General features: G+C 32.5%; 1 protein-coding gene across 3 annotated transcripts in view; it reads right to left on the bottom strand.

The window, feature by feature from the left end:
* LOC119638602 (ras GTPase-activating protein raskol) overlaps positions 1-20,560 on the bottom strand; it is a 210,676-nt gene extending 190,116 nt beyond the window's left edge. For all 3 annotated transcript variants that reach the window (XM_038035488.1, XM_038035506.1, XM_038035498.1), the window contains exon 1: positions 20,272-20,560. In XM_038035488.1, the coding sequence (XP_037891416.1) occupies positions 20,272-20,350 (79 nt within the window). In that variant the 5' untranslated portion in view covers positions 20,351-20,560. The remainder of the gene's footprint in view (positions 1-20,271) is intronic.
* Positions 20,561-24,408: the final 3,848 nt, after the last annotated feature.

Raw genomic sequence — 24,408 nt, 5'->3', positions numbered from 1 at the left:
AAAAAAAAAATCAACTAAAATTTTAAAAAAAAAAAAAAAAAGAAAAGGAAAAAAAAATTTACAAATAGTATACAGCTGTGTGTTAAAAAAATAACAGTATTGGGCGTGCCCTATTTGACACTCTGTTTTACAGTGAATGATGTTCATTAACATCTCGAGCTTTCATAATAATAAAAATTTGCTCGGTTTCTAGTTCTTATATACTTGGGTTTTTCTCTTTTCTTTTACTATTATTATTATTATTATTTCTATTATTATTATTAGCAGTATTTATTTCCCATTTAACAATATTTTCACACACGTTTCCAACTGACCGCTAATAAACTTTATTAACAGTTTCTTATATTTGTTCGCTTTTTTTTTTTTTTTTTTTTTTTTTTTTTTTTTTTTTTCTAACTTCTTAACTAGTTTAGGTTCTCATGCAAGAATAAACGATCGCCGTTAGTTACAAAAACTCAGCAGACTCGCACATACACACACATACTCCATGCTTACCTCACTCAATAAATTTGTTCTACATTAAGATTCATAATTTAATTTCCTGTTATATAAAGTGTTAGTTATGCTTTTGTTGTTACGAGTTGTTCTCTTGTTTATCTAATTGAAAGTCTAAGAATGTATTAAATAGATAAAATTAGAAATAAAAAGTCCAATAGAAAAGTTTCCGTTCAGCTTGGTACGGATTCACGGATACCTACTTTTCAATTTTAAAACAGGAAGTCACAAATTCGATTGTCAGACGATAGCTAGACGTATGATAAAGAAAAACAAATTATAGTAAGATATAAGGATAAGGATATAAGGAATTGGAAAATTGGAATACGTATGTATAGTTTGGCAATATCTTCAATAAACAATTTTAAAATATTATAAATGAAATAACGCACTTAGCACTTACCCGATCTCAAGAAGAAGCCAATGTTCGTCTACCTAACCTGTCATTAAGAGGATCATCCACCTTAAATTTTTCTATCTTTGCAATTATATTGAACTGAATTATAATAATGCGGACACCTTAATAGCAATTACAAATCATTGTAAAAGTATAACACCGACAATGGCGTACTATGGTAATGGAACACTGGAGGCTTAGCCTACTCGCTACAATATGCTATGAATTTCTTTGCGCGTCGAGCAAGTTTCGCGGATCAAATTGATTGAGTGAATGCAAAATTTGACACCGTTCAGAAACAGGAATGATATACGGGATAAGTTTTGTTAAGATCAATTTCACGTGTATCAGACGTGTTAACAAAAATAACATACCTTTCCGTATGATGAAATTTTTAAGAATTTTGCATTAAGAATTCATTTTTGTTTATAATGTTAATGTTAATTACAGTGAACATTAATAATAAATAATTTTGTGTTTAGTTCTTATGAATAATTTTTATTGAAAGAAAAATTTTAATTTTCTGGAATATGATTTTTTTTCTTTTATTTTTCAAATTCATTTTAATTGAATTTACTTAACATTTTTTCCTGTAATTATTAAAATCCGTTCTTTTTTTCTTTCTATTTTTCTACGCTGCTTGTGGTACAAGGTTATATTAAGTTTGTACGAATGTATGCGACACGCAGAAGGTCTGGAAGGTGGACGCACCTTTTATTATACTGACCGATTCAGAATCACTTACTGAAACAATTCAGGCTTTTCTGTCCGTCCGTCTGTCCGCCCGTCTCTTTTGTTTTCTTGTGTTCAATCTACAGTTCAGTACAGTATTTTGTCATGATATTTTGATGAAATTTTTGAGACGTGATACACTGACATGTTTGAACCCAAGGGTAAACGCTACCGTAAATAGCTCGGATGGATTCACATTCTCAACTACTATATATCTATAGAACATCTCATTTTGAAAAGTTTTTAAATGAACACATGTTAGGTGATGTAAGATATTTAATCAATGGCCTTAGCCCATTATAGTGCTTTTATATTTGTGTTTATTCAATTATATAGTATAGTTAGCTTATTATATGGAAAATACGTTATGTGTTCTTGCGAAACATGGTTTTTAAATCTATCAGCTTTGTCACCATATGTGCATGCTATACGTTAGTATTATAAATACAAAAATTGATTTGAGCAGAAATGCCTTTAGCGGACAAGATGGGCCCACAATAAATTAAGTACAACTTCCATATAACTATCAATTATGTTTACTTTAATATTTCCAATTGTAGAAAGTAAGACAATCTTGCGAAACATCTAGTGTATGTAGCCTGGATTCGAAGACATTTTCCTCTGAAATTAATGCAATTGAACCCGACAAATATGTATTATAATAATCAGGAATATGTAATTATATGTATATGTATAAAGCCATAATTTGAGTATTAAACAAGTAAATATATAATAGTGGAACACAGTTCACCGTTAAACACCCTGCGACACTTCGCTTAATACAGTTATTCTGGATTTATATTGCAAGTAGTCAAAAAAGGGACCCGATTTGAATGGTTTTCAATAGTGTTCGACTTTGGGCCAAAATATGTCCGTGTACCAAATTTCATCGAAATATCTTAAAAATTGCGGCTTCTAACGAACAAGATGGACAGACGTACGAAAGACGGACACGCTTAAATCGATTGAGAAAGTGGCTCTGAATCGTTTATATAATAAATGGGTCGATCTCAAGTAATTCTTGGATATTGCATACCTGTGCATCTGTGCAAAATTAATATCCCCTTGTACCGCAATTAGTGTAGCGTGAACACAAAGGAATTATCCCTTGAAATCAAATATATAATATTTTGAATTTCACATAGCTAAGCCAAGCTTCAGATGGCCGGACGAGCCACTGAGCATATTCTGAATTTAAAATTCGAAAAAAATATTGCAAACAATTGATTTACGGACCACGCTAACATAGTAAACTGGGTTCTTTAAGTTTAAAAAACGATTTTTTAAGACCATGATTTTTGACTTCGACAACGGTGTCCTTGTTAACATATTCGCAACAATCTCATTTAAAATTATGCAACTGGAACGCGGCAACATTAGGTGCTTCCTATAACTAGTATTGTGGCTCGCACTAATGTGCTTAAAAAGATGTGTCACGATGTTGAGATGTTTTTTTTTTTTTTTTTTTTGTAAAGACATACGCCGTCTGTTGTGGTTAAACGATATGCATATTACATGACACGATTCCTTTGCTCCGATTTTTCAGAGTGTACAGGTACCGGAAGAAGGAATAAAATTGGGAGTACATACATATTAGTTGGGTCAGGTTTGCTCAGAAAGATTCTGATTAGTACTGTGGAATATAGAATAAAATTGCGACTTCTTCTCTTGAACGTACAGTCTTCAAGCTATACAATGAAAGCTCCTTTTTCACGCTTCCCTTATGCGCGGTTTCACTATTCGCGGATGAAAAAAAATGCAACTAATTCGCATATGCGTGGCTATAAATTTCTTTATTCGTGATTTTTGAGAATGTGAGCAAACAGAATGAAAGGAATCTTATTACTCGATGAATAAAGTATTGCTACGAAAATCCCAAATCACAAGTTCGTTTCAGCTAAGCAGTTTCCCCAAATAACAAATTGCCTAAAGAGGGAAAAATTCGCATTCAATTAAATTGATTTTTTTATATATATTTGATTTTTCTTTATTTTGTCACCTACGAACGTATCCTCTCTAATCCCATATAAATTACTATTCCGTATTCGCGGTTTCCGGAATTCGCGGCATTTTTATGAAACGTATCCGCCGCGAATAAGCAGCCTTTACTATATACGATTGTATAAATTATGACATTATGGCGTACGCAACATAACTTTTTTGGAGCTTTGAATAGATAGAGTTCTATATGGTTTGTCAACAATTTTTATCTGACTGTCAACCTTTTCGATGAGATTTTCAATTATTGCGAAATTGCAACAAAGAAAGCATAGACATAGAAAGATGTTCTTATCACGTAATCGAACGATGACCAAGGGTACGCATATTTTCTAAAGCAAATACAGCGAAATTTTTGCAAACGATATGAAAAAATTAATACGTTGCACTTTGGCGGTACTACGATAATTATAAATATTATAAAACTTTCTTTTGTCAAAAAATGGGTAAAAAAGAAATAAATCTTATCAAGAAAGATATAAAAAACGGATTTGATAATGAACGTAACGCGACGCCCGCGGCATATCCATAAACCGAAAGCCAAATAACGACCGACGAACAGAACCAACGTTTCGATCTTATCAGTCGTGTGCGGAATTACTCAGAGTCTCCTTGAAAGAAAACATATTTGTGTTTACTCTTCCTCTCAATCTATTATAAATATTTAACGTGTTTTTTTTTTCTTCTTCTTCTTTTTTGGTTTGATTTGATGTGTTTTTTTTTTTTAATTATTTGTATTTAACAAGCAAAACAAAACTTTAAGCATTAATAGTGAAAAAGAAAAAAAAAATTGTTATTTATGTATTTCTCTTTCGTCTTCGTCTTCGTCTTCTTCTTTTTTGCTTTTTGTTTTATTATTATCTTTACGTTTTATCTTAAAAACAGACAAACATAGACTTTTTAAATACCTTTTCTTTTTTTTCTTTTTTTTTTTGTTTTTAGAGATTTTTATTACATGACAGGTGTCATCGTATGATAGCTAAGTGAAAAAATATTGTAATAAGCATCAAGCATTAAATTCTTTTCAAGTCCATCGGAAAGCTTTTAAACGTGTCTTTGTATGTGCAGTATGTAGTTTTTTTAAAACATTTTTCTAAACATTAAAAAAACAAATAACTTTCGCGGTAAGAATGAATTAGGACAACTATAGTTGCCTTCAAATTAATGTACAAACAGAGATACAACTTTTTGTAGCTCTTTAGTACCTTTCATCGTTGTGCGGTATAAGTGAGCTTTTTAAAAAATAATGTTTCTTTTACGTTGAAATTACAAGCGAATAGTGGCATTTTCCAATCGTTGGGCCGTCCATTGTTGTTGTGAGTCGTCCTTTTTATGCGATCTCTTGCCACTCTATATTTCCGAATGTAATATTTTTCGTTTACAAAATACTCGAATTTTAGATCTACCTTTCCGTTTGCAACACAAGAAAAAACAGATCACAGACCCATCGAACGAATATGTATTATTGGTAAGAATAAGATTTTAATTCGCACTACATACAGTAAACGCCACGGATCGAATTTGAATATGGACGGAGAGACACGTTCAGCGTGGGCAAAAAAAAAAAAAAAAAACTATAATTTGGAGTCTAAATAACGTATAAATATTTTGGCGAACTGAACTAAAAGCACACTCAGCTGAATGGCACGCCCATATTTAACTAAACCTCTTGCAAATATAAATGCTGGATATCAAAATTTCCTTGTGCGGCAAAAAGTATTTATATGACTTACTTCACATTGAGCGCTTTTTGACTTGAAAATTTCCAAAAATGCGTATATGTAACTTCGACTTAGCTGAAATTAAAAATCACTTTGTTTCAACGTAACTGTCAGAGTTTCCCATTTCCCATTTCCTCGTTCAAAGTTTCCGCTACCGTAATGTTGCCCAGAATTAAGTTTTTGCCGCCGCATTATGAAAATTTTAGAAATTATTTACAAGAAATTATTTACACAAGCTAAAGTTTTTTACTGGATGGACTTTTCGCTTCGAACTCAACTCTCCTTGCCATCTCAAAATTCTCTGTCTATAAATATTTCAAAACTAAGCACCAACACCAGACTCAATTATGATATTTTAGTTCATACCTTTACCTTTTAGATTTCCTGGGAATTGTGGCAAATTTTTATATAAATCACCAGCTGCTGAAGGCATCTTCACTTTATAAGTCATGTAGGGTAAAAAAAGAGAAAAAAACAATGTCCAGTGAAATCTACACAAGTCCTTACTACTTCCGTTCCTCTTCATCTACCTGCCAGGCCTGCTTTCCAGGTCAACACAAAAGAAAAAGAAAAGAGCAAAAAGTAAAATCGAAAACGCTACGGAATTGTTAATTTTGAAACGATCCTACTAAGCCATGCAAAGGAACGCGTAGAACAACTGTTGTTGATTGACTGATCATTTTCTATTAACTTTTCTACTTATTACTTAACATTAAATTTTAATCTCAACGCTTTATAAATTCTAAAGGAATAAGATGAGAGACATTATTTGTTCGGACCAAGTAAGAATTTAAAACATTCAACTTTACATCTTTCCTTCAAAAGTGATAGAATCAATCCAACGCTTCTCTCACATTAAAATACGGTTCAGTTTTTCCCCTGGAGCATCTTTTTGGGCTTCACGAACAAAGAAAAAAGTCGCTACTCTCCAGATCGGAAGAATACAATCGCTAGAGCATCGATTCGAGATTCAATTCATGTAATTTTGTTGTAGTAGCCATCAACTTATGATATTTTACATATTCTGCGTTGTATCGTATCCAAACTTTCATTCGAAATAATGAATAGGTTACCTTCAACTATCTTCACTTTCGATCAAAATTTTCCCCTTTCAGGCGGACAACAAAGTTAAATCTGTTAAAACGATCGTAACTTGTTAAGAAATGATCGAAACGACATGAAATTTGAGTTGACACTTTCGGAAAGTGATCTAATGAAACGTCGAAATTTAAGCGTTAATCTCGGGAATTATTGATCGAAAGTTATGTTAACTTTTATTGTGCCTATGAATAAGTTAACAGTGTCTGCCGGTAACTACGACGCGTCCCCAGCTTTCGGGCAACATAACGCAGAACATCTCGAAAAAAGTCTCGTCTTGCAAGGCTATCCCTAAAAAAACCCATATTTAAGCATCGTCATAGGAATCGAGGCACTGTACGACCAAACAACAAACAATCTATTGAAACCAGTGTTAATTGAAAGAAGTAATGTCAGCTGATACCAGCGGAGAGGATTAGATTTGCTGAGCGAGTTTTGCTATATGGAGCCGAATTCGTTCATATTAAAAACTTACGATATCATGACTTTTGGTACATTACGCCCATTTTTTGTGACAGTTGAATCAATTATTGGGAGTAGTAATCGTTAGCGAAAAGGCTTTAATCTGCCACGCTTAACAAACACTACTCCCGTTCGCCACCCCTTTCTTTGTACAACTCTTCCTGGTCACCACTGCGCCCGAGGATACATCTCCTGAATGGACGCTTATAAAAAAAAAAAAAAAACAATCTCAGTTCGAAATAATTTATACCCTTAATAATAAATCTTGCTTGTTATCCTAGTCTTTTCATAATAAAGTTTTCTTATTTATAACGGGTTGAGGATACGCTCAAGATTTAATAATTAGCTGAGATATATTTTACATATATAGTTTCAAAGTAAACAAAGGAACTTCGTACCTCCTTTGGAAGCAATCCACCTTTAAGTATTACAAAGTGACTAACAAGGTTTATATGTCTGACGTTGTTGAGCGCCGCGTATAGAAACATTTTTATAAATTTCTAGAGCAACATCTTTTTTTTTACATTTTTATATATATATATATATATATATATATATATATTATATTTTTTTTTTTTTTTTTTTTTTTTTTTCAATATAACATCAAGGTTACTTTATACGTTGTTATCGTACAATAAGAAGAACCAAAACAATATGTTGTCATACCCAGGGCTGTCACTGTTTGCTTTACATTGCTTTTCCCTAACGCAAATACGACATTTTTCTTGACATTTGACATTTGTCATAAATTTTACAAACAGCAAAGAGCCTAAAGGGCTAGAAAATTAACTATGCATACATACATATACATATATATATATATATATATATATATGTGTGTATACCTATATACCTAAGTATGCATGAGAAGAAAAAACCTTCTTAACTGTCGGGGGAATAATAAGCCTAGTTTTCTCTTCGTCTTCTTGTTCGATGTATAACTTGTGGTTTTCAGCAAATCATAAATAATTGAATGCATTTAATTTGCGGTTTAGGTCATTAAGTCGATTTGTATTTGTCTTGCATTTTGTATTGTTTGTTGTATTGTATCACACGCTAAACATCACTTAAAGATGTTGTCTTACTTTGAATAGCTTTTAATTTAGGTTAATATCTTAAGCGTGCCGTCAACTCAGACAGACATTTAAGTTTTCCATTTGCCTTTATTTAGTTTGCATATCTTCAAGCGATTCAATTATTTTTTTCTTAAAGCCTTTATTGCCCTTAAGTAGTCTCAGATATGTGTTATTCGCATATCTCTTCTTCTTTTATTTAACACCGCGCCATTAACCTTGATTGCGTTAAGCCGGTAGTTTTGTTTTTCTTCTCTTTCTGTTTTATTTCTCAGCATTTTCTTTTGTTTTTTTTTTTTTTTTTTTTTGTAACCTGCTCGCAAATGCCATTCGTCACCTAAATTTGTAATATTGCTTTTTACTCTAATCACATTAATGACATGGGAATCAAACAATCTTCGCATACATACAGTACTCTATCGTTTGAAGCTTGATACTATCCAGAAACCGTATGGCTCTGTCAACAGTGTCGCAACAGTGTCTGTCGGATCGGAGAGTTATTGAGTGATGTAATTAATTTTCATCGATATTTCTCACATGTAACGCCATTTAAATTACTTTAATAACAACTTTATATTCATATGCGCATCAAATTCCATTCGTAGTTCAAGTGCCAGAAAGTTTTTGAAAATTGTCATCGTCCGCATGGAATTCTGTACCGATAGTTGAAATTTCTTCAAGACTTTCGTCGCAGTCCATAAATTATAAGATCACCCACCGCGCTGCTATAAGTTGTTTGCTTGGCACTGTCCTTACAAACTTACTCTGTTCAAGTGCCACTAACTAATCACCCCTCCGCATCTTTAATGCGATATACATCTTTGATTCCTGACTAAGGCAAAAAGAAACAATAGCAGAATTTTTCTACATCTTTTTATCAAAATTCGACAGCACTGCACACTGGATGGTAGTTTGTTTGCCTCTAAACCATTATTCTATTGTAGTTCATGGGTCGCTCGTGGGTTATTTTTTCTTATAGGAAGCTATCATATCGTTGCATTTTTTGAATTTTGATAAACGTGGCATTGATGATTTAATAGTTTTTCGTAAAATAATTTCAAATTACGTAGTATAGTCAGTCTGTTGCGGAAAGTGAATCTGCGCCGCTTTCAAAGTAATTGCATTGACTATGCAAACTTGTATTGAACTTATTATGAAAATTTTGAAGGATTTTTTTCTGGACAAAGTGTTTATAGTTAGAAAAAATTTATAGTAGATATCATTCATTGTTCTTATTAGCTTACTTTTTGTGGAAAATGCACTTACATCACTTTGAAACAAAACGGCTTAAATAGTTTGAAAATCAAAACAATTAAAAACTTTGACTACTTAACTTACTAACTATAGATGAGACACTAACAGGATCAACATGTTAGATGTTAACGGAGATGTTTAACGCGAACAACTGAAATGAATTCTTAAGACGATACTAAGCGAAATGAACTGTTTTTTATACAAAATATAATTTTCTATCATCAAATATTAGGTGTGTTATATTTTCATATTTGGGCCACACGCCACGCTTTGACAACATTTCGATCATACACGCTTTGTACACGTGTGTGCGTACAGACAAATGTTTTTACAAATATTCATTTTATTTTTAACAAAGAAGTTCGATTACCATATAACTAATCAAATGAAAAAAAAAAATGTTAAGAACATTTAGAGAAACTTTTTTAAATAATGTGGTAAGGAAGGGGAATCCATATTACTAGAAAGCATGTTTCAAGAACATTTACGTTAAGGAGCAGAATGAATTTGCAGAATATTTTGGCAGCACTAGTGCATGAAATTCAGTTAGTTTGTCATACCAAGCTGTTAACTAACAGTTTTTTATATAATAAATTTTAGTTCAGGTCCATAGTTCGATAAAATATTATCAAATGTAAAATACGTCGTTTGTACGTTGTTCTGAGATGGTAAGCATAGTCGCTCAGCGCATTTCTGTCCCACCTTTTAAGTCGATTGGCTCTTTCCTGTGCGATACACGATTCTTTGTTAACTATGACTCTGGGAAGCACATTGTGGCCTGATTCGTTATAAAAGCACACGATTTGATTAGGATTAACCGAGACATGTTAGAGCATGTACAGAGCTATATTAAGGTAGTTAGGAAATCTTTGCTAATTAAATTCAAATCGTACTTAATACATCTTTGCCCTTTTCTTCAGCATAGGTAACATTGTCACTTCAAATTTACAAATTTTATAACTTTGAATATATGTATACATATGCCTTTTTATATTTCGCCACTAGATACTAGTATCTTAACTAAAAAATATTTGTATTGGGACAAGTGCATTTTGTTTGTTTGTGTACTGAAAACGGTACACATATGCATCATCGCAAAGTAAGAGACCTGACAGAGAACGTAGTAAGATTCTTAAGTTAGTTTCGAATTTAATGGCAGAGGACAAGTTAAGGTACGAGAGTTGAGAAGTGCAAAAAGACATTAATCGGTGACAATCCATTTCATTCGGTGGTTAATAAAACGACTACGAAGGAGTAAGCTAACCATCAAAGAGTAAGCGACGACACAGGCAAGGACCCTGTTCGGAAAATTTTTGCTACAAAATATGGATAAGGCATATAAACGAAGTTGGCAATTTTTATGAGAGGTTTTGAAAATACGCTTCAAGTTATTCTTGTAGTAGAGTTGTTGTCACCTCTTGTCCATGCCGCTGCAATAGCTAACAATAGCGTAGTTTATGCAGTTTATCCAGAAAGTGCTTCTGAATCGATCGATATAATAAGGGGTGGATCTCTTCTCAAATGCTTCTGGGCGTTGCATGTGTCTGCACAAACTTAATAAGGCCTTGTACCTTACATCACAAATGGTATAATCAGTAGCGTATAGAGTCTCAATATTACTTGGAATAAATTACCCTACGCCGTAAACATAGTTACACGATCGAAAAGGAATCAAAAAAATCTGCAAAAATTCCATGACTGCATCATATTTCTATTTTAATAGGATTTGTTTGCTTATGAGCGGTCACCTTAGCGTGTTACAATCATTCCACACATTTTCACTTTCCTTTGCATAGTTCTTGGTAGACCTTCGTCAGCTCTATGTCAGTACAACGAGTAAAGAATGACTTTAAAATATAACAATGCCGTTTCCCGTTTTTATTGATCAGTTGTGAACTGAACGTGTGATTGGATATTAAGAGATTTTCAACTTAAATCGGAAAATAGTTTTCCTTTACAATTTCATAAGCAGCAATAATTTTCAGTGACAATAATTTAATGACAGTTTTTTGCCATAAAAGGCGTAACTTTTTCATTCATTCACTGATCATTGATTAGAGTTGTTTAAGAAACAATAAAAATTTATGAAAAAAGATGTTTAAAAAAAAAAAAAAGAAAGAAAAGAAAAACACATCTTAAGAAAACTTTACTATACCGGTTATCTTGCATTGTAATAATAGACTTAGTAGTAGTAGTAGTAGTAGTAGTAGTGTAAAATATTTTTTTCCTTACACTCTCAGCTATACATACATACATACATAAACTGGTTGGATGAAACTAGGTTGACGATCATTATTCACACATATAAACAGTTTTAAGACGACTAGTGTACGCATACGGACATATATTCGTATATAGGAATGTGTACAAATGTGTAAAATAGCACTTGTAAGACAGTCGGATGACTGCCTCTTATAAACTGAAATGAAATCATAGTAAAGTGCAAGTGTATATATATTTATAGTATATGCCGGTCGGTGCGTTTTTATATTTATTTGAAAGCACACCTTCTTTTTTTTTTTTTTTATTACACTAACACTCGAAGAAAGAGGATATAATAATTTCACAAATCGTTTGTAACACGTTCATCAGAACGTCAGAGCATCAAATTTCGAAATGATTCAATCCGATTCATTGCGAAAATCATCGAAATGAAAAAAACAAAAAAAAAAAAAACACCAAACTTGAGATATATCGGTCAATACGAAACTAAACAAACGAAACAGACGATACTTGGAAAAATGGAAATTTATATTCGTATGCGATGGATATGTCCGATTTGATTCAAGGCCACAAAGCAAGGAAATAATGCACTTGCTATCTCCGCTGCTATGTATTTCTATCAAAACTTAGCGACAAACTGCGAATTGCGACTATCAAGGGACAGTGTGCTCGCATGTTCAAATCTAAGTCGCTGTAATAAGTGCTCCGCCGATATGTTTACCAAGCTGCGACCATTCCCTGTGGCTTTCTCGTGCTACAATGAGTGCTCAGTCCGTGAAGACATAACACTTATCTATTAGGCAAGCACTCACTAGGCTTCGACCACTTTCTATCTCTACAATGAGTGCTAAGTCTGGCCACTTCCTCTCTCTCTCTCTCTCTCTCTCTCTCTCTCTCTCTCTCTCTTATCAGTAACTGACGGACTCTGGCAAATGACGATCTAATAAAATGTTACGTATATATGTTTAGTTTGTCAAAGAATTTTGCAAAAGAATTTTCCGATTTTTAATTGTTGACTTGAAAATTGATGGGTGTCCAAATTTCGGCTAAAAGTGAATATATATATAATTTTCTTACTTGTTTTTACTTTAATTTTAATTTATTTATTTAATTTTTTTTTTTTTTTGTTTTTTTGATTATTTAATTATTTATTTATTTAGTTTTATTTTCTTAATTTCATTGTTGTTGTTTGTTTGTTTTTCATTCTTTGCGTTCCAGTTTTTTGTCTCTTATGCCGTTGACTATTGAACATTTTTTAGAGTCATGTTGTCGGTTTAAGCTTAGTACACGATTAACTGTCACACAATCACTCACACTTAACGTAACTTTGCCACTTTTTCTTTTTCAAACGCATTTTAAAACCGACCGAATAGTCAGTTTTTTAACCGTTTCGCGTTTGTCATTTACTTGATGCTTGAACGTCAGTCGGGTTGCTAGTTCATAAATTTTCTTTTTATTTATATGAACCGGTAGAGGAAGTAGAAGATTAACAAAAACAACAATAATAACAATAATAAAAACAACAACAATAACAACGATAATAATAATAATAATAATAATAACAAACATCTAACATAGTTAGAGACAAGTGACGAATGAAAAGTTGTCTACTTTAATTCGTGTAAAAGAGTGCATCGTGCAAATTTTTGCGCCGCTAAATAGTGCTTTTCTTTTTCACGACATGTTTGTAATTTGAAACTCACGTTCTTTGGGCAAGTGAATGTTAACCGATTTGCCGGTGCTGTTATTATTATTATTATTATTATTGTTGTTGCTATTGCTGTTATTGCAATTTTAGCAATTGTTGCAATTGTTATCTCTATTTCTCTCTTTAACACTCTCAGTCGGTCGGCAAATAAGCGGAAGTCTTACTGTGCAGAAATTATTATATTTTCTATTTTTTATAAAGCAAAATTTTCACAGCGTAGACATATATGAGTTTATTTAAGAAAAACGCGTTCACAAGGGGTTTCCCTGCTCAGGTTACCAATATGCTGATAGATCTTTTTCGTTTATTTTCATTTCAATATGTCTTAAATTACCATCAGCACGTTGTATAAGCTTTTAAGAGGTTTCTATACTATTTATTATAATCATGTGTCTACATGTATGCGCATATATCAGTCTCTCGTATACTCACTCACTCACTATGGATGAAAAGTCCATTTTGTAGATAGGTTGATAAATAATACAAAAAAAATAAATAAATAAATAAATAAAAAAGAATTTATCATTAACAACATCTAATAAACTATGTACTAAAATGTAACCTCACTTTTTCAATTCAATTTTTAAATTCATAACATAACCTAATTTATTTTCCTTTTTTAAATATTTTAATTAATTAAACTCATAGACGATCTTGTAAACATCTCCTGCACTTTTACGCGATCTTTAAACAATTTCCTTTTCAATAGTTATCACGAAAGTTTTAGCAATGGATAGAAAACTCATTCAAAGTTTAACTTTGACTTCGTCAAGCCCTTGTTCACTTATAAAGACCTTTAGTTTTTTTTTTTCAATTGTAAATGACATTTCCCTCAACAAGAGAAGTAAATATTTTTTGATTTAACTGCCCTGATAACGGTATTTCCGATGTAAGAAAGAATTAAATTCAATTTTCGACAGTCAGTGTGGTTCAATTACTTAAATTATTTGAGCGATAATATTTGATAAAAATAAAAATATATATCGTAAGTATACGTAATTGCAATAATGGGTGGAAAATTTAAGAAAACAATCGCAATTATTTTTCATTTCAAAAAAAAAAATTACAAACGTGCACATATGTTTACAGTTTTCGTACATGGTTGTATTTTTACATAAATGTAATCGTAACGAAAATTTAATATTTCGTGTAAACGTGCGTAGTTAACGTAGCACATAGCCGCAGACTGATCGCCTTTGAAAATGGCAAGACCTTATGCTGCAAAAGAATATAATAAATATACGGGCGGTTTAGATATGCATGATCGTATGATAGCATTCTATCCTCGCTTTACGAAAAGTCGAATATTCTACCATAGAGCTGCTTTTCAATTTTTGAATGCATCTGATGTTATCTCGTGGATTGTTTTCAACCAACATAACATTAAAATGCCTCTTCTTAAGTTTAAAATGTCAATAGCTACCGCAATGGTAATAAGAAGGAAAATTATATTCGCTTAGGACCAAATCTTTTATACGGCCGCTCAGTGGATGGATCACGGCGGTGCGGCGGAGACGGACCCAACTATTACGAGAAAAGGTAAATATGAGTAGGGAGAGGGAGAGGGAGAGGGAGAGGGAGCGAGGGAGAGAGAGAGAGAGAGTGAAGACATAGCACAAAAGAAAGTCTATAAATTTATGAAAGCCCTATAATATTCAGTACAGCAATGTATGTGCAATACATTCAGTATCAGTGATACCACTTGAATGAAAGAACAAAATTAAAATTCAAATAATTTTATAAAATTAAAATTTAAAACAAAAAAATAAGAAAAAAACTCCATAAAAAGCATCTTTGCAGTCTTTTCTTTTTTTTTTACTTTTAATTAAAATTTTTTGCTCCACTAAAAGCCACAACATTGAAAACTGGAAATAGAAATAAATTTACAATAAAAACGAAAACAAGAAAAAACAAAATCAAACTTTTTCGTTTTTTGGTTTTTTTTTTTGGTTTTTCAAACCAAATTTGGTTGGTTTTCAGACACTTGTTGTATCAAATGTTTTCAATTCGAGTTCGCATTATATTAAAAATGGTCACCACTTGTGGCATACAATCTACCACAAAAGTCGCGTCTAGCAATCCATTAAACAAAAAGAAATAAACCTAAGCTAAGTGAAGTTATAAAATAAATGCCGTAAATTATTTGATTTGTTGTAATGTCACCACCACACATAGTATTTTACCCAAAACGAAAAGAAAAAAAAATAAACACACACATTTTTTTTGCATTTAAATCTAAAGACAAGAAATGCACACCAAATGCAAAACGAAACATTTGAAGGTTATGTTAAAATCTAAGGCAGAAAAATTATTTAGTACAATATTTAAAATAATTCTTCTTCTATGTACATTTATATATTATAGTAAATAACTGAAAATATAAATTTTTTGAAATTTCTTAATAACATCATCTTTCATCTTATGCATAACAATTTACGAAAATCTCAAATTTGATAAGCACCCTATGAGATTTGCTTTTCTTTGTTTTTAAATATCTCGAAGCAATTGAGGTTATGTTCGACATTTATATGCATCGCAAATACCGATCGAAGTCAATCAATCCATTAAGCAATATCAGTAGTGAGCAATTAATCACGATCCCACCCGAACACCTTTGGTTGTTTATGGTGTGCCTTTTTTTTTTTTTTAGCTTGTACATATGTCAAACATATAAAGTTACATACATCAAGTAACACCTACAACTTTTTCTAATATAATATATCTTAGAATATTGTTCGTAGAGGTGGAAAGAGAAAATGAAATAAAAAAAGGATGATTTCGCTGCATTTCGGGGTTTACGTCGAAACAGAGAGAGAAAAGGATACCGTAAGAGAAACTATATATCGGAGATAATTTAGACAATTTCATCGCAGAGAGATATTCATCCTCTGCGTGGTTAGGCGATTCGGTAAGGATTGCGACTATCAAGTCAGCGTGTGCAAGTTGTGCGTGTGTGCTCACTTGACAAAAAATATGGGCCACACCTTCCATATCTTTTCGTCTTTCTGAACGCCGCCAGGCTACACGAACAGCGGACTTTCTCTTAAAAAGAAAAAAAAAAAAAACCTCAAAATATTTCGCGTTCGTATAATCCAAACGACAAAATTTTGACCGATTTGCATTTATGATAGCTACAAAAACATGGCATATATATATTTTTCACTTTGCTACGAATTTTTTTATTATATATATATATATATATATATAGATCTAATAATACGTTTAGTTGTGGGTTTGGCAAATTACAGGAGTTTCGTAGTAACTGCGGTTTATTCAAAGCCGCAAACCGCAAAATGCCTCGGTGTCTTAGAAAGTCAGCGGAAGTGCTGTAACGGAAGGGAGTTATACGTATCCTCATATGTATCTCGATCTGACAGTCCGACGCACTAAGCATATTCGGAGAGCGTGACATATACATTTCGCCCGATTCCTATGCTATCCGGGCACGGAGTGGCGAAACGTTCCGGCTGCTGTATACCGGCGTAAAGCAACTAGAGACATTAATTAGTATGTTTGGTAGATTTTTCTTTTTCTCAAGTACGTCCAGTATCTGGCGATAATTGTCGAGGGTGCGCGAGACTTATTTTGTTTTTGCAAGATTAACGGTGATATATCGACTCACTATCTGGGTAATTTTAAGTTTCGCCGCATAAGTCCGCGCACGCACAAGTGTTTGCCTGGGTACGTACGCACACTCGTAGCTAGTCTCTTAGATTACTATATAAATTATTTGACGATGTATGTGTGTAAAGAATTTTTATAATAAATATTTATAACTTTTTTTTGAAATTTCTAGTTTTCCAAAGAAACTTTTTACTTAAATGTTGATTGGTTTTTGTTTGACTGTGTGTTTGTTATACCACTTACTGAATTCTTTCTTATTCTCCTTTTTAGTGATTTTAATTTTTATACTCTTTTTTTTTTCTTTTTTTTTTGATTCTCCAATTAATTCTTTACACAATTTAGCTATTTTATCGACACATGTTGTCATACTTTAATGATTTCAATGTTAGTAGTGAAACAAAAACAAAAATAAAAACAACAACGAAACGGTATTTAACTTGATTTTAATTTGTTTGGCTGTTCTTTCCATTACCTCCGACAGTCGGTTAGCTAGTTAGTTAGTTAATGATGATGGCATGCATAGGAGTTGTTGTTATTATTGAAGCACTAATTGTTGTTTTATATATATATATATATATAATAAAGATATATATATATATATATACTTTAAATGTTTAGTTATGCAAATAGTTTCAGAATGGAATGAAAACGTGTAAATAAGTACAAGTGCTTATAATACACGCTAAGCATGAGTGTCTATGTTAAAATCGTAGTTGTTATAAAATAAAATTTATAAAAGAAATTCTTTGAATGGTATCGGACACACTTTTATAGAGAAAGGCAAAAATATATGCACATATGTAAAAATGTATATACATATATACATACGCACGATATATGCCATGCTTGACCTAATTTAGGGCTGATGGTATTTTTTTTTTTTCTTTTTTTATTGGCTTCTAATATAAAAGCAAAACGAGATTTTTCGCTAGCAATGTAAGATAATATTTAGCGGTTTGCTAATGCTGAAGAGCGAGCACCTTAAAAAGGGAAAGAAAGAGTAAATGAATGAATAAGAAATGGGTAATCGAATTGAATGAATTGCGCCCAGTTTTTATATTATTTTAACGAATTGATCTCTGAAACTGCCTCTTACTTTGATCTTCCGCGTCTATTGTCGTCGTAAGCAATTCATTAGACAGTTATTATATTATGACAAGTATGACTAAACTTCGTAGCTTCAGTCTCGTTTGGGGGGAAAAAATAATTAAGTTAAGTCAATGCTTGCTTTTTACACTTCACCCTGTCCATGTCACTGGCAATGTCCTTACGTTTTATGTGCAATTCACTTCCAAATTACATGAGACTTTTCTTTGAGTTTGAATTTATTCTTCTTTGTATGCGTTGACGACGCTATCAGTAACGTACGCGAGTTGTCTTATAATCACCCACCACCGGAAGAGGATTGAAATATTCAGAAACAGGCTTCATAGACCTTATGAAGTGTATCGGCATCAAATTCTGAATCGATTTAAACATGTCTGCAGTAAACGTCCTCCTAACTTCAAATATGAAGCTATCGCTCTCAAGTTTAACAAAAGCATGAAAACTTTTTGTACACAGGTTGCCAGTGAAATTGGGCTAAATTTTTCGAAGGGCACACCCACAGCACAAAGTAAATTGAGAACATTTTGAATTTCTGGCATTTTCGCTCATTAAACTGTCATAGACACACAAGAAATATTTCTACGTATATTCTAAAGGAGTCTTAATATCACAGATTATGGAAATTTAATTTTTTTTCACCCTTTTTTGAATCTTTCTCAAGCTAAAAGTGGTAAGTAAACCAACGAGAGGATGTCCTCTACACACGAACACGGTCGTAACTAGGTACAATGAAAAGGAAGAGAAGGAGAATATATAGCGTTTAAGTACGTTCAAGTTATGAACGGGCGGTGGATTGTTCTGAAGACAACGACAGCTCGGCACAATGCGTTGTGTACGATGTATGTACGATATACAGTTTCATGATATCATTTGCAGGCATATAATAAAACAGAGTAGGAGAAGTAGTCGAACAAGTGAGTAGAGTTTACGCTTGGGCTAAAACACGCCTGTTTCCCAAATTTCATCAAAAGATCGTAAAAATTGTTACATTGATAGGTTGAACACAAGAATACACGATAGATAGACTCGAACAGATACGCTTAGATTGATGTAACAGGAAACGTGGGTCTATCTTAAATCCTTTAAGTTCACACAAACTTAATGAACTGTGTAAAGTATTGTGCAGTACAGTGAGTGTAGGGTGCAATGAATCATCAGTTGAAAGGCTTCTTTGTCAAATTCTTGAAATTATTTGAATAAAATCTATCTCTGCTAAGTGCAGACAAAATCCATTAAAATTTGAACAGTAAAATACATTTCTAATCATCATTTAAAAAAATAAACAAAAGTAAAAAACAGAAAAGTCCTTCGTTAAGTGATATATTAACAAATAAAGGAAATAAGTAAAAGAACTAAATTAACCTTGGTTACCTGTTTGGGTCCTAATATACAAATCTAAGTAAATAACAACTACAGGTGATAACACAACGGAAACGAATAGTCACGCATACCCGTCCAAAGGAAAATCGTGAAGCGAAATTATGCCGAATTCAAGAAAAGGAAGACCTCTCACATTTATCTACCAACAATATATCAGGTGTAAGAATGTGCATATATATAAAGTGTGTGCGTGTATATAAATGTATTCATATACCTCAAATACTAAACAAGACGTTATCAAATTTGTGTTTTTTTTTTTTTTTTTTGTCCACCCATAACCAAAGGATGAGAGGCATATTCATTTTGTCAAGAAGCCTGCAACACACAGAAAGGAGCTCCAGAGAAATCTATTTGTCTATCTGCCTATCTGTCTGTCTGTGTGTTTGTGTAATGTCTGTGGTACTCACTCGTGTGGTCCTGACGTTATAAACTTTAAATTTGGCAGACACATTGGAAGCTCTTGCGTGCATTACATTGACATTGGAAATTGTCCAAATCGGTCATAGGATACGCCTATAGTACTACGTAAACCGAGAACACCTTTATTTTCAAAAATAAACAGAATCTCATTGCATGCTCGTTACTTATCCATAACAATAGATACCACGACCTGTATGTGTTTTCTATGGGTATTCCTGAACTGGACCTGCACAAAAAAGAAGGAAATCGGCCACGCCTGCTTATAATCCATAAAAAAAGCAAGGCGGAATGTTGAAGATGACTCGGTACGTTTCTCACATGAAGATAGATTATTTGTCTAAACTTACGTTAATGGTAAAATAAATATGGGGGATCCCACAAAGTGAAGAATTAATTTTTATTTAGCAGTATAATCAATTGGATATCAAATAATTCTAAATTAAATATCGGGAACGTCACGACGATATACTGTAAGGGATATAAAAGATTCGGTCACGACCGAATATAAATTTCTTATGTGTTTTTTTTTTTTATAGCAAAGATAAACGAAAGCAAAAATAAAAAGAATTCGATACTCACCACAAACATCTAGCCAACCTTCAATACGGCTGGGATAGGTGATGGCTAAAACTTTATTGAAATATGTACGACGACCCATAATGATTAATTAATAGTTGTGTAGTTTTGACGATGATTAGCAAATTTTATACAAAAATTCACCACCACTTTAAGCTCTCTCTCTCTCTCTCTCTCTCTCTCTGATACACTTTCCACTATTAAATTTGAACTCTTCAAGCGAAACTTTACTCTCTTTGAATTTTTTGTCTTTTTCACTCATTGACTTCTTCTTTTCATACAAAATACATATACATATATATATATATACATATGTATATATATACATACATATATATATATATATATATATATATATATATATATACTTATATGCGGATATACATATATACTTTTAAAGAAGCCGCGATTGCTGTAGTAACTTAACTATGATAACGGTAAACGTAAACAGTAGTAATAATAGTAGCCATAGAGTTGTATTTGATAGTGTGATGTTTTCTTTTCTTTTTTTTTATTATTATTATTATTATTATTATTTGTTGTTCCTTTTTCTCCTTTTTCCTTTCTCGCTGTTTTTCTTCCTTTTTTTGAACTCTTGTTGATACTAGTGATGCGTTGACGACGTTAGGATGCTGGGGACGCTGTGCAAGAACAATCGGTAGAGATGGCGACAGCGGTGTTGGTGACGGTGATGATGATTGTAGTAATGGTGCTTTACTGTTATTTAGGTGGTTGTTTTTGTTGCTATGTATAGATTTTTTTTTATTTTCTTATGTGTCCTTCTTCTTCATCATTATTAAACAAACAGGGGGTGTACGAGAGTGTGGGTAAAGTAAAAAATAGTCTCTCGTTTTTAAAATATTTTCTTAAACAGTTTTCAGTTTCTTTTCATATTTTTTCCTATTTTCTTATTTTTATTTATTTAGATTTTTTATTTATTATATTTTTTTTGGTCTTTTTCGGATATAAAACTTCTAGAATTTAATTATAAAAGAAAGAAAATTTTATTTAAATTTTTACCGTTTGGTAATTTAAAACGCGCGCATGCACACCAACACTTGGTACATGTTTTATTGATTTGTTTATTTATTTTTGCACATATTTTTCTATTTAAATTTCACGGGAATTTTTTGCCTCACGTTTCAAACAAACATAAAAGAAATGCAATAAGCAAAAATAGCTTAAAGCGCATTATGAATACACTAACCATAATATTTTAATGAAAAGAATTGATGTGTTTTCAAAGCAAATCACTTCACCAAGCGCATCATAGCGAGATACACGACTGTTTTACTGCACAATTATTTAAGAAAAAAAAAAGTCAATATTCGGTTTAAGCCCATAGATTTGATACCGATCGTTTGGTTGTAAATCCGCTGATACCTATCGTTGCAATATCAATGCCGCTTCGTCCATAAAGGAAACTCACCTTGACATCGTCATCGATGATCTTATTGGAGGTTAGACAGCAAGACGCGAACGATAAGTGCTTGCAACACTAACTCTATCTTGTGATGAAACCTTATGAAAATGTTTCGAAATTCTCAGAGGTATTTGGCATAATCATCTTGATTGCTTCACCTTGAGAAAGTTATTTTCGAACTGACAATGAAACAAATATAACGTATAACAGGACGATAGCAAAATTTGAAATGGTCAAAACGATTCTTCCAGAGAAATGATTGATATCAAATGAAGAGATCATTATCTAAACTGCAGCGTATATGGGAAATTTTGAAGATCGCTCTATAAGAAGAGCACAGAAATGTTAGAGAAGCGTCTAGCTGATTGTGTCAACCTTGAGGAAGACTGTATTCATGGATGAAGTCTAATTTTGAAAAAAGAAGTCTTCCTTACTCAGTCCAAACCGAAAACTTATTGAGCGATGTCATAATTATGTTTTACATACACAGTACATAGCGAATATCGGCTTTTAGTTGACATACAATAATAACAATTCATATAAGATATTGGCCATAGGTATTTGGCTTTATATTTATCCCCCTAATACAGCTACCTCTACTTTGCTCTTCATAAAGGGATATTTCGCTCGTCGTTCACGAAAGAAATATGGAATGTAGGTATGAAATATTCTACGGTACTCAACTTTATGCCCGATCTTGCTTAGTACATACTGTAGCCGACGGACAACTACGAATGACATTGGTCAGCATTTTCGCAAAGGTTGCGAGGGTTTCTATGTGTCTAGGCCGTACAACAGTGTAGAACATCTCTTATAAGAATTTCTATGCTTTCCCGTTTTTTTTTTTAAAAAACATTCAAAAGAAACCACAGTGTGCCAAGTTTCATCAAAATATTACAAAAATTGCGACTCGTAGATTTAATACAAGAAAACAAGGCGGACAGATGGACAGACAATCTTAAGCCGATTGAGAAATATACGCTTGCATCACAAGCGCTGTAGGGCATAAATATAGACATTGCTATAATCTAGGCTAAATTTAATAGGTCTGTAAAAAACAAAAGAAAACTACTGTTGATACTTTTGCGAGCGTCCATTAAAAAAATTAAGCGGCGATCAAGTTAAGCAATTATTGCAAAAAATACCAGAAATTCTGTATTGTAACAGCCTTAAAGAAAAAAAAACAACAGGTTTTTTGACAACATTTTTGGGATAGAGAGAAAGGTCGTAAAATAGTAACACTTGAGTAGGTAATTAAGGATACCTTCAAGTAGTGAAAGAAAAAAAATTATTTTGGAAAAATATTAAAAAACGGACAACACCGGAGCCATTCTCTTGAGGCACCCTCAATTAAAGAAGCTCCGCGATGCAAAATTAAATTTAAGAGAAAAGGGAAAAGAAAAAAAATCACTTATTCTACGTACCTGCAGCTAAGGGAATACGTAGGAATTTTTGAAAACATTAATTTTTTTGGAATTGACCAAAAACTTCAGAGCGTGAAAGGCGTTCTCTTTTTAATAAAAAATGATTAAATTAATGTATCAAAAAAATACTACATATTCCTCTGGAGAATGTTGTTGCGAAGATAGTGTCAAAAATTCGAATGAAAATTGGGAAAAGATCTTCAGTGGCCGTTTTAAAAACTCCTCGTTAGAATGTGCTATATAGACCCTCCTTTTTATTACAATGCATTTTTTTTATAATTTTTACCATAAGTTTGCAAGAATTCACAACAAAAAACATCGGAAACTTTATCTCAAACTTTTAATAGCTTGGTAAAAGCATTGAACCAAGGCTTTCGAATTGCGACTCGCGGCAACCGCGACGAACAAATCAGAATTCACGGGTTGAAATCTCAAGTGCAGTAGAGTTTACTTTGGTCGTAGCTATAGCGAGTGTTTGGTTGGTAAAGGCACAAACCACTTACCGATTACCGGGCACCCATATCTACTTCCTTCCTTCACTTCTTTTTTTCTTTTTGACCGTCACCGTGTTATGACACCAATAGGTGTCAACCTACACTCTGGCTTATTCTTTTATCGGGATTGATTTTAAATTACATAAACATAAATCCTTTCGAAAAAGGTCTGTTAGTGCATTAGAGAAGTTAGAAATCAACAGATAAAACATTAGACTATAACTTCCCAGCCGCCGTTCATTGTACGCAGACGTACGTCTACTCCGGAAAAACGAAAGAGTTGCAATGAAAAAATTTTTTGCGAGTAAAGTATTTTTTTCCCATATACTCTAGAAAATTCAGAGCATCTATTAAGCAAAAAAAAAAAAAAAAAAGTTTACAATGATTATGTTAAACTTAAGGCAATAAATCTTAAAAATCTTTACCGCTATCGGTTAAACAGTTGTGCCTAAATTTTGAGTCATATTCACAATACTCGGTTGGAATTAACAGTCTTCTCGTTAAAGTGCAAAAATGCTATAGTAAATCGGTACTTTTAACTGCAAGCTCAATATCAACCGGGCATTATGAAAAATTGATCTCAAAACATATTTGCAATAAATAAGATTGTAATCAACTTTTTTAAATCTTTTCATTATTTTACAGAATCCAACAAGTTTCCAAATAAAAAATGCGAAAAGAAGCAAAGAGGATCAGCGGTAAACTGAGAAAGACAAAAACAAAAACGTTTGAAAATGTCTCACATATGGTTTCCAATTTTTTCCTTTCTATTCTCCTAAGCTTTTAATACATACATACA

Source organism: Glossina fuscipes, unplaced genomic scaffold (genome assembly GCF_014805625.2).
Source record: "Glossina fuscipes isolate IAEA_lab_2018 unplaced genomic scaffold, Yale_Gfus_2 0, whole genome shotgun sequence".
Lineage (NCBI taxonomy): Eukaryota > Metazoa > Arthropoda > Insecta > Diptera > Glossinidae > Glossina > Glossina fuscipes.
This window is presented reverse-complemented; position numbering and strand designations above follow the sequence as displayed.